This window comes from Pristis pectinata, chromosome 7 (assembly GCF_009764475.1).
Source record: "Pristis pectinata isolate sPriPec2 chromosome 7, sPriPec2.1.pri, whole genome shotgun sequence".
Taxonomy (NCBI): Eukaryota; Metazoa; Chordata; class Chondrichthyes; order Rhinopristiformes; family Pristidae; genus Pristis; species Pristis pectinata.
In genome coordinates, this window is record NC_067411.1 from 39,680,532 (window position 1) to 39,697,534 (window position 17,003).

A 17,003-nucleotide genomic window follows, 5' to 3' on the forward strand; every position below is an offset into this window, starting at 1 on the left:
GGCATCACAGAGATTAGAGGCAACTGAGAGTGAGGGAGAAGGGAACAGATATAAGAGGGGACTGAAAGAGAGATAAGTCAATTGAGAAAATTGAGATTGAGACAAGAGAGGTAATAGTGAGACGAGAGTGATAAGAAACAACTGATATAGAGGCAGAAAGAACTGTGGGAGAGAATAAAGGAGACAACTCAGAGAGAGGTGCAACTGAGAAAAATAGATAACTGAGTGTTAGTCAACTGAGAGAGAAATTTTGGGAGAACTGAGATAGGGGGTACGTGAGAAATAGGAAAGAAAGGAGAGAACATTAACTGGGGAGATAGGTGATAACTAAGAGATAAGACAGGAAAGCTCAGAGAGGTGAGTGAAATAAAAAAAAGGATTTAGGAGCAGAGAGAGAGGTAGGAAAGAATGAGAGAGAAAGGAGATACCCAAGGGATATAAACAGCTGAGAGAGATAGAACACAACTGTGAGAAAGATAGGGGTAAGAGACAGAGAGAGAGGAAACAGGAGAAAGAGAGGGGAGGCAACAGATACACAGGAAACAACTGAGATAGGTGAGAACTGAGGAAAAAAAGGAGACTGAGAAACAGAAGTATGAGAAAACTCTCTGTAACCTGAGAGAAATAGAAGAGAACTGAGAACTAGGATACCTCCTGTCAAATCGAGGGAGACAGAGGAGAAACCTAGTGGGAGAGCTTTGGAAGCAACTTAGAAATAAGAAAAGAGCAAACAGAGAGACAGAAAACAATTGAGAGGTTAGAGAGAACTGGGAGAGAGAATAGGAAACAATTGAGATAGGAGGCAGAATACAAAACAAAGGACAGAAAAGAAGGACTACTGAGAATTATAAAGATAATTGGGTTAGATATCTGAGATAGAGAACTGAGAATGAGATAGGAAGAGGAGAAAACTGAGAAGGAGCATTAGTACTGAAAATTGAGAGAAAGGCGAATAGAGGCAACTGAGATATATTGAGACAATCAACAAAAAGAGAAAAGCAGAAAGTGACATCAAACAGATATGAACTGAGGCCCAAACTGAAAATAAGTGAAAATCAAGAGAGGTCAAAATAGAAATACTTATTAAGAAAGGGCAGGAAACAAACTATAGTCACAGACAACAAAATATAACTAAAGCCTTGAAGCAGATAAGGTATTTAAATAAAGCAACCAGAAAACAACAAGAGGGTAGGGAAGACGTAGCAGGAAAGAGGCTTTGAGAGGAATCAGCAGCTCAGAAGCTGGAAAAGGTACAGGGGGAAGGAATTAGTGTGGTGGAGAGACAAAATACACCGAGTGGGGAAGAGAGATAAAGGACACTTAAGAGAGTGATCAAGTGCATGGTATTGAGTGTGAGCAAAGTAGCGTGCACAAAAGAGAGAGAAATCAAAAAGCCAGAGGAGCTAGAAGAAAATGCATTGTGGAACTGACCATTGCTGATCGGAAAGGTTCTCTTACTCTCCGCTCAACTCAAAAGACATACGACAGACCTGTGCTGGTCTGCAATTGGTATGTAATTAAATCCTGAGAAAAGTCTCATTAAGCCTTGAAAATGTTTTCAAACATAGAGGTACTAAGAATTTAGGCAATTGTATTGCTAAATCAGCATTGAATGTTCCGGAATATAGTAGTTCTGTGCTGCTGGGGCTAACAGGTTGTAATTAGATCAGTCCCTCCTCCACCACCCCCACCCACTCCTGGGGGCAGGGAGACAGATTAGTTGGATTTATAAAACAAAATGTAGAAGATGTGGTGCGAGAGAGAGAAAAGCGGCTGGCGGTGTGTGGTTAATGATGTGTGCCCATAACCAGGGTTTTGATTGTCAGTCAATAACAAGGGTGATACTAATGATGCTTATGGGCAAGTGGTTCAGCAAATCTGTCCAGGATTCATATGAATAGTTAAACTAGAAGATTCAAAAGTTAGAGTTTGAGATGCACATCTATTAGTTTTGCAGAGGTACCATCTTGCGAATCGCAAGATTGATGTATTTGTGCGGAAGATACTAAACCGCAGAAAGTTATCCACTCCAGTCTAAGTACTATTTTAAAAGTTAGCACTCCTTAACCTCTCTAGCACTGAATATTAACTCTTACTCTTATAGCTTAAAAATGTATAATTTAAAATAAAAGTATTTTACTTTTCCTTTTTGTGCCACCCTTTTTCTCTGAGAGAAGGAATTCTTCATATTCGTCTTGCAACATCAACCCCAAATTCTGAAGCTTCTTCCCCTAGTTTTGGGAAGCATGGGGAGACATACCATCAGGATCAACCCTTCCCCATTTACATGGGCCTCCATGTGACTTCAGTCCAACACCAATATGGCTGACTCTTAAAACACCCTCTCTCATAAACCAAGCCCTTGCTCACTCCATCACCTGTTTCACATTAAATCAAGGAGGGTAATAAATGGTAACCTTGCAAGCAACACCCTCATCCTGAAAATGAATATAAAAGAGGGATGTTTGAATGGCCCTTGTTATTGGGTCTTTACCCTCTGCCCAGGCCATGAAAAATTGCATCAAACCTTCTGGATGTTGTCACTCAGGATGTCATAGGAGTTTCCTGAGGCTGTCTTTTAGAACCTTTGGGATTGTTCTCATTGCTGCCTCTTATAAGTTTACCCCAGAAGAAGAATACAGAAAGCCATGTTTGACATTTCTAGACCATCTGCTCCCAGTGTCATGTCTGACTTTCAACTCAGACTCTTTGCAATTGCAAGGGTAACATACGATGGAGTGCTTCATGTATAAAGAGATTGTGATGAAGGGATTCAGAGGGAGAGTCCATGAATATTCCTTTGGTGGCTCTGCTGGTGTTGTTCAGCTGATTCCTGCACTGCAGAAGAATCTTGGAACTCACTGTGCAGGCAGCTCTCTACAAAATGTGTATGGCATCATTTAAGAAAATAAGAAACAGGAGCGCGTATTGGTCACTTGGCTGCTCGAGACTGCTCCAGCGTTAATAAGATTAATTCTTGGCCTCAACACCTTCATGGGACATCTCAAACGACCACTACCTCTCTTCCTGCACCACTGCCCCATCCAGTTAGATGCCTGTTCTGTGGAAAGAAAGTGTTCAGATGTCCCAAATATGGGAAACGTGGCAGAAAACTTGCACATAGCAAGATTCCACACAGAGCATTGTGAAATGACCAGATGATCTGTCTCTGGAAAGGTTGGATGAGAAGTTGACATTGACTCAGGCAACCTGGGAGACCCCCCTGATGCTCAAAATAGAATAGAAACTGCCCTAATGAGTACTTTGATATCTTTTTCTGTGCAGGTACCAACACAGGGAGGCGGAACCTAAAGATTATGATATAGATGCAATTCCACGGGGACAGCAGAAAAATTTGCACCGCTCAACTTATAAACGCCTTTCGAATCTTAGTGATGGAGTAAGCAATCAATCAGAAGTAATAAATAAGCAAATGGACCTATATTTAAATTTACCCTTAAACTAGAATAACCAAGAGTCAACAGATGACTCCAGTTGCATTTTGACGTGGTGCAACTTATTTGATGCTTTGGGCAAAGGTTTCAATTGAGTCTTAAAAGTTGGCGTGAAATTTCTGGGTATAACCCTGCCTATATAAGCTGATTGTAAATGTTTCCTCATTTTAACAATGGTTTTCAAGCTATAATGAAGCTAATATTGGTTGTTGTGTTTTGATTCAGAGACAGTTTAACAGTTGCTTTGGAAATAGTGACCTCTAGTTTTCCTGATGGGTCAGCAGATAGAAAGGTTGTGGGTTCGCACCCTACTCCAGAGAAGAGCTACTTCCCTTCAACCATTCAGTTCATGATCCAATCTGCACAATCCTAAACATTACCTCAGTATAGCAACACTATGACCACTTTGCACTACAATGGACTTTGTCTTTTTTGTGCTAATTGTGTTCTTTCTTGTATAATGTTGTATGATTTATGTTTAATTTATGTTTTTCTTATGAGTGTTGTGTATCTGACAATATGTGCCTGTGATGCTCCTGCAAGCAAGTTTCTCATTGCACCTGTGCATACATTTACTTGTGTATGTGACAATAAACTCATCTTTAACTTTGACTTTGATTTCCAGTATCAGTACTGAGGGTTTTGCTATGCTGTTGGATGTGCCATCTTTGATGCCCATTGGAGGTGCCTGACTTCCTCTCAGGAGGAAGCAGGGTAGATATCTCTGATACACAGGAAAAGGAAGAGGCCACTTAGTCCTTGCAACCCGTTTTGGCCATTCAGTAAAAATGGCAGACCTGTGGCTTAACCCCAAGGATCTTTTCCCCACAATGGTGCAGCTAGTAGAACTGCTGCGTCACAGCTTCAACAACCCAGGTTCAATCCTGACCTCGGGTGCTGCGTGAGTGTGGAGTTAGCATGTCCTCTCTGTGACCAGGTGGGTTTCCTCTGGGTGCTCCAATTTCTGACCATTCCTTAAAAATGTTCAGGTCAGTCAGTTGATTGGCCATTGTAAATTGCCCTTACTGGGACTGGGGTGGGGAGTTGATGGGAATGTGAGGAGAATGAAATAGGTTAGGATAAGATTAGTGTAAAAATTGGTGCTTGATGGTCTGCATGGACTCTATGGGCCAAAGGACCCACTTCCATGCTGTATCTCTGTATGACTCTAGGACTCTATGACATATCCTCCAGTCAACAAAAATATATCAACCTCAGATTTAGTTTGTGTGATTGGCCTGGCAGTATTTGTCACTGGGGTTAAACTTCATCTGATACTGCTCCTGTGAAGCACTTTGGGGGTGTTACAAAAATGCAGTGTTGTTCTTTTTCTCTACATATTTACCACAGCCAGGCTCTACATTTGTTGTAATTCAGTGATGCTGAGATGCTCATTGCCTTCTATCTCACAGCTGAGTGATGCACTCTCTCAGCTGTGAGACGGAAGGCAATGAGTTCAGTCTATTTATGGGGCTTGGTCACAAAAGATCTCAGTTATCCCTCCAGTGCACTACCAGTGCTGGAGGAGATGCCTTTCAGGATGAGTCTATCAGGGTTTTAAGAGCTACAGAACCAAGATGGATTGATAGGAATAAGGTGCAGATCAGGCATTATCTAATTGAATGGCGGAATAAGCTTGAAGGGTGAATGCTCTCCTTAAAAACTAAGAAACAGAAGCCGCCCTTTCTTACAGCTTTGCCATTCAGTAATATCATGGCTGTTTCTTTATGTCAAGTTTACTTTACTGCCTGACCCCACATTCCTTGATGCAAACTGCAGGTATTTCATTCTCAGATTGAATTTCTACAGCCCTCTGGGCTAGGGAAATCCAGAGATTCACAACCCTTTGAGAAAAGAAGTTTCTCTTCATCTTAGTCCAAAATGGCTAACCCTTTACCCAGAGATTGTGTCTCCCTGGCATTATGCTTTCCAACCTGAGAAAACAATCTCTCAACATCCCTGTCAGTCCCTCTCAAAATCTGTTTCATTGAGATCACCTCTCACTCTTCTAAACCCCGTTGTCTAGTGGTTGATCTTTCTTATTCTCTCCTCATGAGTGACACTCTCAGTGTAGTAAATTCACATTGTTCCTGTTCTTAAATGCTTATGAGAATTAGCCAAAATTAAGGGGTTGAGGGAATTATCCGGGTTATGTTGATACTTCAATACTGGGAAGAGGCAGACATCATTAACAGCTGCTCACTTTGTGTTAAAGGATTGGACTACCACAACAGAGTCATTTATGTCACAAATTAATTTAAAGGATGACTATCGACTAAGGGAAAAGAAACCAATAACAGATATGAAGGATACTATCAAGGAATTTTTTGAGAGGTACGTTGTGAAAAGAATTTAAGGGAAAACTACATTTTAAGTAAATATAATTCTTGATTATTTTGATTGTGATCTGTGGCTCAATGGCTAATTGGTAACTGGTTTATTCTTGTCACATGTATTGAGATACAGTGAAAAGCTTTTGCTTACATGTCATCCAGACAGATCATTCCATACATAAATACATCAAGGTAGTACAAAAGGGAAAATAACAATGCAGAATGTAGTGTAGCAGTTCCAGAGAAAGTGTAGTGCGGTAGAAAAATAAAGCTCCTTTGGTTCTATCAGAAGATTTTGAATGCAAGTCCCATTTGAGAAACTTACAGACAAAAAAATAGGCTCTCTCCACAGAGAGGTACAGAGGGAGCACGGCACCATTAGACAAAATAATAGACTGAGGTCTCATCTTTCTTCTCAGTAAATGTAAAATCATCTGAGCACTACAGCCCACTGTGACCATACCACAGTGTAGTCAGCTGCAATGTTCTGAGGAAGAACAACGAATTTATTGTCATATCCTAGCTGATATTTTTGCAGATTTTTTCATTGTTATCATATTTGTTGTTTTTGGGAGCTTGACAAGCACAATTTGTCTGCTGTGGTTCTTGCATTCTATCAGCCACTACACTTCTTTGGCTGGTCACTGTTTATAAATAAGGCATCACCCGGTTAATTCAAAGATGAGGCTTTTTTTTTCCTATCAGAGAATTGTAAGTCTTTGGAACACTTCCTGAAAGGACAGTGGAAGCAGTAAGTATTTTTCAGATAGATTTTTGTTACACAAGGAGATGAAAGGTTATCAGAGGTAGGCAGGTATGTGGAATTGGGGTTACATTCAGATCAGTCATAACCTTATTAAATGGTGGAGCAGGCTCGAGAGGTCCAGTGGACTTCTGCTTCTAAATCTTATGTTCATAAAAGGCATTCGAACATCCTGAGGCAGAGGAATTTTGAACAGAAAACGTTCGTGGTACTGATTAAGGATGGTTTACATGCTCAGGTTGCATTGTTGTTTTTGAAATGTTCTTAAGTTCTGGGGATAGTTTGCACAGATGAGGCCTGCATTTGCTTGAACAGGAATAGGTTAAAAAGTGATGCAATCAAAATTATTAAAATGGCTAAAGAGTGGACAGGGAAAGCTTTCCTTTAAGCAGGGAGAGACCAGAACAGTTGGTCATTACATTAAAACTAGAGCTCAACTTGTTCAGAGATTATGCCAGGAAACTCTTCCCTACACAAATTTTATTAGAAATCTGGAAGTCTCATTGGAAAAAAATGTGGATAGAGTTAAACACAGTTCACTCATGAACTGTAGTCAACTGAATGGTAGAACAAGCTTGAGGGACTGAATGACCTCCTCCTGTTCCTGAAGGATGCAGGTAAAGCTCTTTCGTTGCACTCTTCCTTCCTCTCCCTCTCTCTCTTATGCAAGCTGGGAAAGTGCATTATCTAGCCTGTCATTTTGATTAAAGTTGCTACACACAAAAGTACACAGGAAAGTTAGAGAAGATTAGAAGAACAATGATTAGATAACCAAAAAATATTTTGATCAATAACATCCATACCAAAAAATAAATTCTTATTTAAATTGCTTTCATTTTTACAGTCAATTATATTGAAGTAAATTTAGTTCGGTTTTGTACTCTTTAAATGGGATTCTCATGTACAAAACGATCACGTATTGATTTCCCTGATTATTAATGATGGGAGTACAAATTGTGCAACGAGGGGCAACAGACACACATATATCATAGTTATACAGTAATCTAGTGGAAACTTTTATTGAATACCCACCCAATCTTTATTCAAAATGCCAGATGCCACTGTCTTCACTTATGTGTCACTGAAATCTTCATCCATGCCTTTGGCTACCCCTAGACTCTGACTATTTCAATGCTATTCTGACAAGCCTTCCTAGTCATCTCTCACTAACTTGACCTCATCCAAAACTCTGTCTCCTGTGTCCAAACTTGCACTTGAGTCCTGTTCAATCCATTGCTCTAGTGATCACCTGCATTAGGTACCAGTTAAGCATTGGCTTGATTTTCTTGTCTTTGTTTTTTATTCTTCTGTGGTCTTGTCATCCTTTTCTCTATTCAAACCTCCAAGCTCCTTAAATTCCAGCATCTACCTCTTGATTTTAATGCTTCCATTGCCGGCAGCAATGTCTTCGGTTGCTAAGGCCCCAAACTCTGGAATTATTTCCTTGAAGTCCTTTAAGAGGAGGCTCCTTAAAGCTAAACTCTTTGACCAAACTACTATCTCCTTATGTGTGGATCAGAGCCTTTTGTTTTATCTGCTAATGTGCCTGTAAACTGCCTCAGTTGTTTTTCTCCTATTAAAAGCAATATATAAATAGTAGTTCTTATTGTTGTTGCAGACGGATGCATTGATTTACTTGCTCTTGAATTCCATTGCTAAATTTCTCTACCTTTCTGCTTCATACTTCTCTTGAAGCTTCTTTGACTAGGCTTTGTTCACTGTCCCTGATTCCTGCTTGTGCAACAAAGTGTTAAATTGTGTTTGACACTGCTCCTGAGGACCACCTTGAGATGTTTTGTGACTTTGTATTATCTCCATTCCTCAATGGGCAGGACTCTTGCCTATGAGTCACTGTAAAATCAAGGCCCACAATAGAGGTGAGCACAAAAATCTTAGTTAATCCTCTAATGAGAAGGTTCTACACTATCAGCAAAGCTCTTTTGGAAGGAATGTTACACTGAGTCTGGGTCTGCTCTTTCAGGTGATTGTAAAGGACCCTATTTTAAGAAAAAGAGCAGGAAATTATCCTCAGTCTCCTGACCAATATTTATCTTTCAATTAACATTGCAGGTTTTTTGGTCATTGTCACATTGCTTTTTGTGGGAGCTTGCTCTGCACTTTATGGTTGCTAGGTTTCAAAAGATGCTTTCTCAGCAGTAAAGAATTTTTGAGATGTACTGATGCTGTGAATGGTTCTTTATAAATTATTCAGGTTCCTCTTTCATTCTGTGTGTTCTAATCATGTCTGTAGGTGGTGCTGTAGTTAGGGATTTTGGTTCTTGTTCACACATACATTCAGCTTGCTATTGGCAGGCATCCAAATAATAATTAATTCTCTTCTTAAAATAGTGTTAGTGCTCTGCTCTACCTTCAGACACAGGGGTGTAATTGAAAGCCCGCTCCTTTCCATTGGTAGGAAGCCACATTCTGCATTCCACTTACTTTAAATGTGGCTGAGGTATCTAAAACTTAGAAGTAAAGTTGCCCTTGTGCAGTGATTTCATGCTGTGGATCAAGAATTGTCTGTAAATGTCTCAGTAACAAAAGTACACTCTCCTGATCTTGCTGTGGTTCAATTGTAATGCACACACACATCTGTGTTATGAACCATCCAACAACAATGACTTGTGTTTAATACCCCGAGGAACTTTATCAGATTGTAATAGAACATTCTGTTATTCTTTAAGTAAAACCGCTAAATCTTTGTTAAAATGGGCAATTTCTTGAAACTCATTTGAAGGCAGCTTCCAAATCCATCATCTCTTCTATCTAGAAGGATAGTAGACCCACGGGAATGCCATCATCTGCAAGTTCTTCTCCAAGACACATTCAGTGCTAAATGCATCATTGTTCCTTAATGATCTCTGGGTCCAAATCCTAGAACTCCCTACTTAACAGCATTCCTGGGGTATCTTCATGAGAATGAGCTGCTGTGTTGTGACTTACATGATCCAGGAAGGAATCCTCCCTCAGTCTGAACTTTTGCTTCTGCAGTAAAAACAAAATGCTAGAAACACTCAGCAGGTCAGAAAACGTCTGTGGAAAGAGAAATAGAGTTAAAGAGTGGTCAAAGACATCTCATTGGAAGTTGAGTTTTTCTGTTTTCCTGTGAAATTTTCATCAGAAATAAGAAGGAAGCATATGTCGGCTATGGGCATTCGGTATCAAGTTAGTCCTTTGAAGTTTATAGGGGATATAGGAGAGAACAAGAAAGAAATTAATAGCTCAAAAAGAGGACATGGACTGACCTTGGCAAGCAGGATGAAGGAGAATCCCACCTTTTATAAGTACACAGAAGCAAGAAGCTGGCGAGGGAAAGAGTAGGTCCCTTCAGGGACCAAAAGAGACGTCTATGTGTGGAGCCAAGGGATTATGACCTGGATCCTAAATGTTTACTTCTTGTCAGTATTCACCTGGGAGAAGGATGTGGAGGAGGCAGAGTTAGGGGAGGAGTATGCTGATATTCTGGAACATGTCTGTGCCAGGAAGCGTTAGATGTAATGACACACATCAAGGTGGACAATCCACAGGACCCGACAGGATCTATCCCAAGATACAACAAGAAGCAAGGGAAGAGACTGCTGGGACTCTAACGGAGATTTTTGCATTTTCATTAGCCACGGGTGAGGTACCTGAAGACTGGGGGATAGCTAATGTTATTCCCTTATTCGAAAAGGGCAGTAGGTATCAAGCCAGGAGACTACAGGCCAGTGAGCCTTACGTCAATAGTAAGGAAATTATTGGAAAAATAATCTAAGGGTCAGGATTTGTGTTCACTTGGAAAGGCAGGAGCTGATTAGAAGGAGTCAAGGTGGTTTTGTGCAGAGGAAATCCTGTCTCACAATCTGAGTTTTTTGAGGAAGTAACTAAGAAAACTGACAAAGGCAAGGCCATAGATGTGATTTACATGGACTTTAGCAAAGCTTTTGACAAAGTCCCGCATGGTAGGCTGGTCCAGAAAGTTAGGGCAGATGGGATCCAAGGTACTTTGGCAAACTGGATCCAAAATTGCCTTGGCGATAGGAGGCAGCGGGTAGTGGTCAGGGAGTGTTTTACTGACAGGAAGTCTGTAACCAGTGGTGTACTGCAGATGTTGGTGCTGGGATTGTTGTTTGTCATGTATGTAAATGACTTGGATGAGAAGGTAGAGGGACTGATTAGTAAACTTGCTGATGACACAACTTGATGGAGTAGCAGATAACGAAGGGACGTATAGTAGATCAGTTGGAAGGTTGGGCAGAGCGGTGGAAAATGGAATTTAATCCAGACAAGTGTGAGGTTATGAATTTTTGATCATCAAATACTAGGAGAACATGTACAGTAAATGGCAGAGACATTAGAGGGACCTTTGGGTGCAAGTTCATTGTTCCCTGACAGCAGTGACACAGGTGGATAGGATAATAAAGAAGGCATTTGGCATGCTTGCCTTCATAGGCTGAGGTATTAAGTAGAAGAGTTGGGATGTCATGTTGCAGCTGTACAAAACATTGGTCAGGCTGCACTTCGAGTCTTGTGTACAGTTCTGGTCATCACACTGCAGGAAGGATTTCATAGCAATAGAGAGAGTGCAGAAGAGATACATCAGGATATTGTCTGGAATGGAGGGCTGTGGTTATAAGGAGAGTTGGAAAGGCTGTTTATTTTCTCACTGGAGGCTGAGGGGTGACCTCATAGAGGTTTATGAAATTATGAGGGATATAGACAGGGTAGATAGACTATTTTTCCTAGGGTGGGGGTGTCTAAAACGAGGAGAAATTTAAAGGAGATCTAAGGGGCAACAATATGGTATGAGCTGCCAGGGGAAGTGGTTGAGGCAGATACAATTTTAATGTTTATAAGGCATTTGGACAGGTACTTGGATAGGAAAGGAACAGAGGGATATGGGCCTAAGGCTAGCGAGTAAGATTAGCGTAGATAGGCATCGCAGTCGGCATGAACAAGTTGGGCTGAAGGGCCTGTTTCTGTGCTGTAAAACTCTATAACTCTATTTCAGATTTCCAGTATCTGCAATTCCTTTTTTTTATTTAGTTTCTGCAGATGGCACTTCAAGTGCTTCTCTTTACAAAGTTAATTAAAGTTCCCATCTTTCTGAAATAGTCCATCTCTGCCTCTGCAACAGCCTGTTCTTCCCCAAAGCAAGAATACCATCCACATTGGTCCTTATGTCAACAAGTGCATCAAGAGTCCAACTCAGACTTCATGATACTTTTTGGATGGGGTGCTGATGCCAAGCGCATCCTCAACCATGATATCTCCCCAGAGATGTGTGGAAAGTCACTGGAAACAAACTCCCAGTGTGGAGTTCTACCTGTCAAAGTCTAGTCTCGATATTGAGCACACTAAAGATTTTTGCTCTGAGTTTCTTCATTTATCTTCATCTGATAATGGTTCCTTTTCAGTACCTTATTCAGATCATGTGGACGCAAATACATCCCGAGCTTGTTTGGCCTTATCACACATACTCCTCGTCTCCCACTGCACAGGGATGAAACATGATTCATGTTTTTGTAGTTATAGCCTTCATAGTCATAGAGTCATACAACACAGAAATAGGCCCTACAGCCCATGTACCTTTCTACCAATTACCTTTAATCTTTGTACCCTAATTATTGACCCCTCTAATGATGGAAACAGATCTTCCTGTTCACTTTATATAAGCCTCTGAATTCTATACATCTCAACTTAATCTCCCTTTTAACCTCCTCTGCTCTAAAGGAGAACAAACCCAGTCTAACCAATCTCTTCTTGCATCTTAAATTCTCCAGTCTTCGCACCATCCCCATAAATCCCATCTTTTCACTAACATGGTGACACATCTGAACATTAACTTTGGCCAAATTAGTGTCTTATACAGTTCACAAGATCACAAGACAAGGGAGCAGAAGCAGGCCATTCGGCCCATCGAGTCTGTTCCAGGGAAAGGGAAATAGAAATGAGAAATGGGGAATGGGGGAAGAAAAAAAAACTATTCTAATCCCAATTTCCGGCCTTATCCCCATATCCCTTGATATCCTGACTATTTAGATATCTATCTATCTCCTCCTTGAATGCCCCCACTGATCTGGCCTCCACTGCTGTACGTGGCAAGGAGTTCCACAAATTCACCACCCTCTGGCTAAAGAAATTTTTCCTCATCTCTGTCTTGAAACTGTACCTTCTAATTCTAAGGTTGTGCCCTCTGGTCCTGGACTCACCCACCAAGGGAAACAGCCTAGCCACATTTACTCTGTCCTTTCCTATCAATATTTTAAATGTTGTTATGAGGTCCCCTCTCATTCTTCTGTACTCCAGTGAGTACAGTCCAAGAGCCGACAAACGCTCCTCATACGTAAGCCCTTTCATTCCTGGAATCATCCTCGTAAATCTCCTCTGAACCCTCTCCAACGTCAACACATCCTTCCTAAGATGTGGGGCCCAAAACTGCACACAACATTCCAAATGAGGCCTCACTAGTGCCCCGTAGAGCCTCATCAACACTTCCTTACTTTTATACACTATACCTCTCGAAATGAATGCCAACATAGCATTCGCTTTCTTTACCACCGATCCGACCTGGTGGTTAACCTTTAAGGTATCCTGCACGAGTACCCCCAAGTCCCTTTGTACTTCCGTGCTTTGGATTTTCTCTCCTCCTAGATAATAATCTGCCTGCTTATTTCTGCTTCCAAAGTGTACAACTGCACATTTCTCTACATTGAATCTCATCTACCATTTCCTTGCCCATTCTCCTAAACTGTCTAGGTCCCTCTGCAACCTTCCTATCTCTTCAATACTCCCTACTCCTCCCCCTATCTTGGTGTCATCCGCAAACTTAGCCACGAAACCATTTATTCCATCATCCAAATCGTTAATGTACAAGGTAAAAAGGAGCGGTCCCAACACCGACCCCTGCGGCACACCGCTAGTAACCGGTAACCAACCAGAACGAGATCCTTTTATTTCCACTCTTCGCTTCCTGTCAACCAGCCAATGCTCCACCCATTTTGTTATCCTACCCGTAATTCCATGACCTCTCATCTTATTAATCAGTCTTTTGTGAGGCACCTTATCGAAGGCCTTTTGAAAGTCTAAATACACAACATCTACCGCCTCTCCCTTATCCACCCTACCTGTGATTTCTTCAAAAAACTCCAATAGGTTGGTCAGGCAGGATCTTCCCTTCACGAAACCATGTTGGCTAGGACCTATCTTGCCTTGCACCTCTAGGTATTCCATAACCCCATCCTTGAGGATAGATTCCAATAACTTTCCCACCACTGACGTCGGACTAATAGGTCTGTAATTTCCTTTATGCTGCCTCCCTCCTTTCTTATACAACGGAACTACATTTGCGACCCTCCAGTCCTCCGGAACCACGCCGGAATCTATCGATTTCTGGAAAATTATCGCCAATGCCTCCGCTATCTCTAAAGCCACCTCCTTCAGAACCCGGGAGACTTATCAGTCTTTAGCCCATTTAGTTTTCCTAGCACCTTCTCCATAGTAATCTTAACTGAACTCAATTCCATTTCGTGAGACTCCTGACTAACCGGCACATTGCTGATGTCCTCCACGGTGAAGACCGATGCAAAATATTCATTCAATTCCTCTGCCATCTCTCTATCATCCATTATAATAGCTCCTGCACCATTATCAATTGGTCCTATATCAACCCGTGTCTCTCTTTTACACCTTATGTATTTAAAAAAACTCTTAGTATCCTTAGTATCCAGTTATATATATTACTCTACCCTTATAGTCTGAGTTAGCAATAAAAACAAATATTCATTCTGCTTTCTTAACCAGCTTATCTGTCTGTCCCCACACACACTCCAAGATCCCACTGTTCTTCTACAGTCCTCAGCTTCCTACTATTTGTTGCAGATTCCCTTAGCCTTCTTTGCCCTTCCAAAATTAATATTTCACAATTCTCCAGATGAATTCTAGTCACCACTTTTCTTCCCACTTCACCTTCCTGCAGTTCACTGTTTTCTTCCTATCAAGTAGATAGCCATGTTTTGTATCACCTGAAGACTTCTTAATAACATCACCTATATTCAAATTCATGTCATTGATAAATACCATGCTAATGTGAAAATTGACTAACTGTAATTCGATTGAATCAGCTCTTTACTGCACAAGAAAATTGGTTCAGAATTACATTCTGTAGATTACAGAGTATTCCCACCAATTCGAAGAAGCATGGTTAACAATTTAGCAATTGGGGCAGATTGCCTCTGGAAGTGGGACTCAGCGAGTTAGTCATGTGGCCTTGAGGCATTGAAGTGGCTGTGAATACTTGACAAGTGACTGTTGTTGATAGCAATGATGTGAGTATGAATGGGGCGAGTTTTGTTTGTAGTGTTCATTAAAGAGTACAAATTTCTTTTTCAACTTTAGAACTTCTGGCTGTCCTGAAACAAATCATTATAATGCTATACCAAGGCACCATCCAGACCACTTCAAAATGTGAGTACCGATATTCCAGTTCATTACTAAAAAGTACTTGTGCAATTCACTTGGCAAAGGGAATGACCAGTGACAACAACTTAACACAAAAGATAATTTTGTTATTTCAAAAGTAAACTTTTTCATAATAAAATATGTATATACAAAGGATATTAAGATTCCTATTCCTTAACGACCTGCTATATGGGTGTGGGAAGATCACTCCTGTGATGTTTCATGCTGTGACGTGAGGTACCATATTGCAGGCAAGGATACTAGAAATATAAGTTCCAGGCTGAATTAAATATAGGAAGGAGCAGACTGATAAGCAGCCTAATAGAAATATGTAAAATTTTAGAGCAATGCAGTGGGTTAGTTATAGAGAAGATGTTTCCACTTTTGAGCCATATGTACAAAGCAATCAATAAATATTCAAAAGGGTGATGTGAAGAAGGATGGGAGAAGGCTCATGTGGAGAATAAGTACCAAAAGGATTGTTTCTGCACCATAAATCTTATGAAATTCATCGATGTAAAACAATATGGAAATATTGCTTCCCTGCATTAACCAATTCACGGACATCTTTAAATCCCAGAGCAGATTAAACTAAAAAAATGCACGAAACTCACAATATTAGCAAATGGTACTTATTTCATTTAGTTTAGCGTATGCATTTTAATATTATGCCTTGAAAAGTATTGATCTTTGAGTCTACTTTGTAATTTCTTTTTGATGCTATGCTGGTCATTTGAGACAATGAGCAGATGGTTTCTCATAGGCTCCCGGTGATGGCTCAAATGCTAAAATTAATTTCCCTTGACCCTTTTAAGTCCATTTCTGTTGCTTCCTTCTGGCATAGAATTGCACTGAATTTTCCAGCGCTTTCAGCCTTACTGGTTCTATGAAGCTATTTATCCTCTCACCCCTCTTGGTCTTTGCTCACTATGTAGGATGACCAGCTGTTCAAAATGATGAAGTGGGACCCTAGGCATCTTTTAAAGATTGGGGTCTGGCTCATCAGCCTTTGTGGTGAGGCCTTGTTCTGGGCCCATCCTCACTGAACTGGAGGCCATGAGACCCACTAGGAATTGAGTGAGCTCCGAGTACTAATTTATTTTGGCAGTTAAAAGTATTTTTTCTGTCAATGTTGCTTAAAACTGGTGGGTTGAGCATGGGAAACCAGCACTGATGACTGATGAGGTAACGTGTCATGGGCCCCTACAGCCTTCCCCATGGCAACCCTGCCTTTCAAGCACAGTGGCCGCTGTGGGTGCAATGTTATCTGTCGATCTAGAGTGGAGGGAGCCACACTGTATACTGATAATGGCCTGGATTTGGCAAGAAGTGTCCACAAAACCATCAATGTTCATTAACATTACTCAGTGTGACCGAGCTAACTTTATGGGTTCTATGCATATTTTTTAAAAAAAGTTATTTCAAAAATAAACTCTATTCATAAAAATATTTACAAGAAATACAAAAACAATGTGGCGCTTTCTTTACATTTCATAGTGTCATCCAATCTATACATTCATAGTGTTGTGAGGTCTATACATTCGTAGTGTCATCAGGTTAATACATTCTATGTACAAAGCGCCAATGCCTCTAACGTGGCCTCTTTAGACAACACACACTTCAGGTGTTGGCAAGGCTGTTACACAGGGCCCAACCCCTCAGAGTCAAGTGGCAGCAGGACCTTAGGTTGAAATCCTTACCAACAAACGCTTTGTGTTGGATACACTGAGCTTTAGTGTGTCCCTCAGCATGTGCCAGGCAGCAGCTTTCCCTTACAGACATCTCATTGTACAGGAAGACCAAGTTTCGGGCAGACCAAAGGCTGCCTTTCACCAAGTTGATGCAGATGCTGATCCCAAAGTCGCCATTGGCTGTTGTGTTTGTTTTCCCAGCTGCATGCTAAGGCTGAAGCCTGGCTTTGTAGCGATCCCTCACATTTGGTAGAGTATCTGCACAGACAAACAGCACTAGGATAGATTGCCCATTCAAGAACTGCATTTCCACTGATTT

General features: G+C 40.9%; 1 protein-coding gene across 1 annotated transcript in view; it reads left to right on the plus strand.

The window, feature by feature from the left end:
- The first annotated feature begins 3,316 nt into the window (after positions 1-3,316).
- LOC127572724 (cilia- and flagella-associated protein 95-like) overlaps positions 3,317-17,003 on the plus strand; it is a 35,601-nt gene continuing 21,914 nt past the window's right edge. The window contains exons 1-3 of the mRNA XM_052020272.1: positions 3,317-3,400; positions 5,671-5,789; positions 14,931-14,999. Coding sequence (XP_051876232.1) covers positions 5,698-5,789; positions 14,931-14,999 — 161 coding nt within the window. The 5' untranslated portion in view covers positions 3,317-3,400; positions 5,671-5,697. The remainder of the gene's footprint in view (positions 3,401-5,670; positions 5,790-14,930; positions 15,000-17,003) is intronic.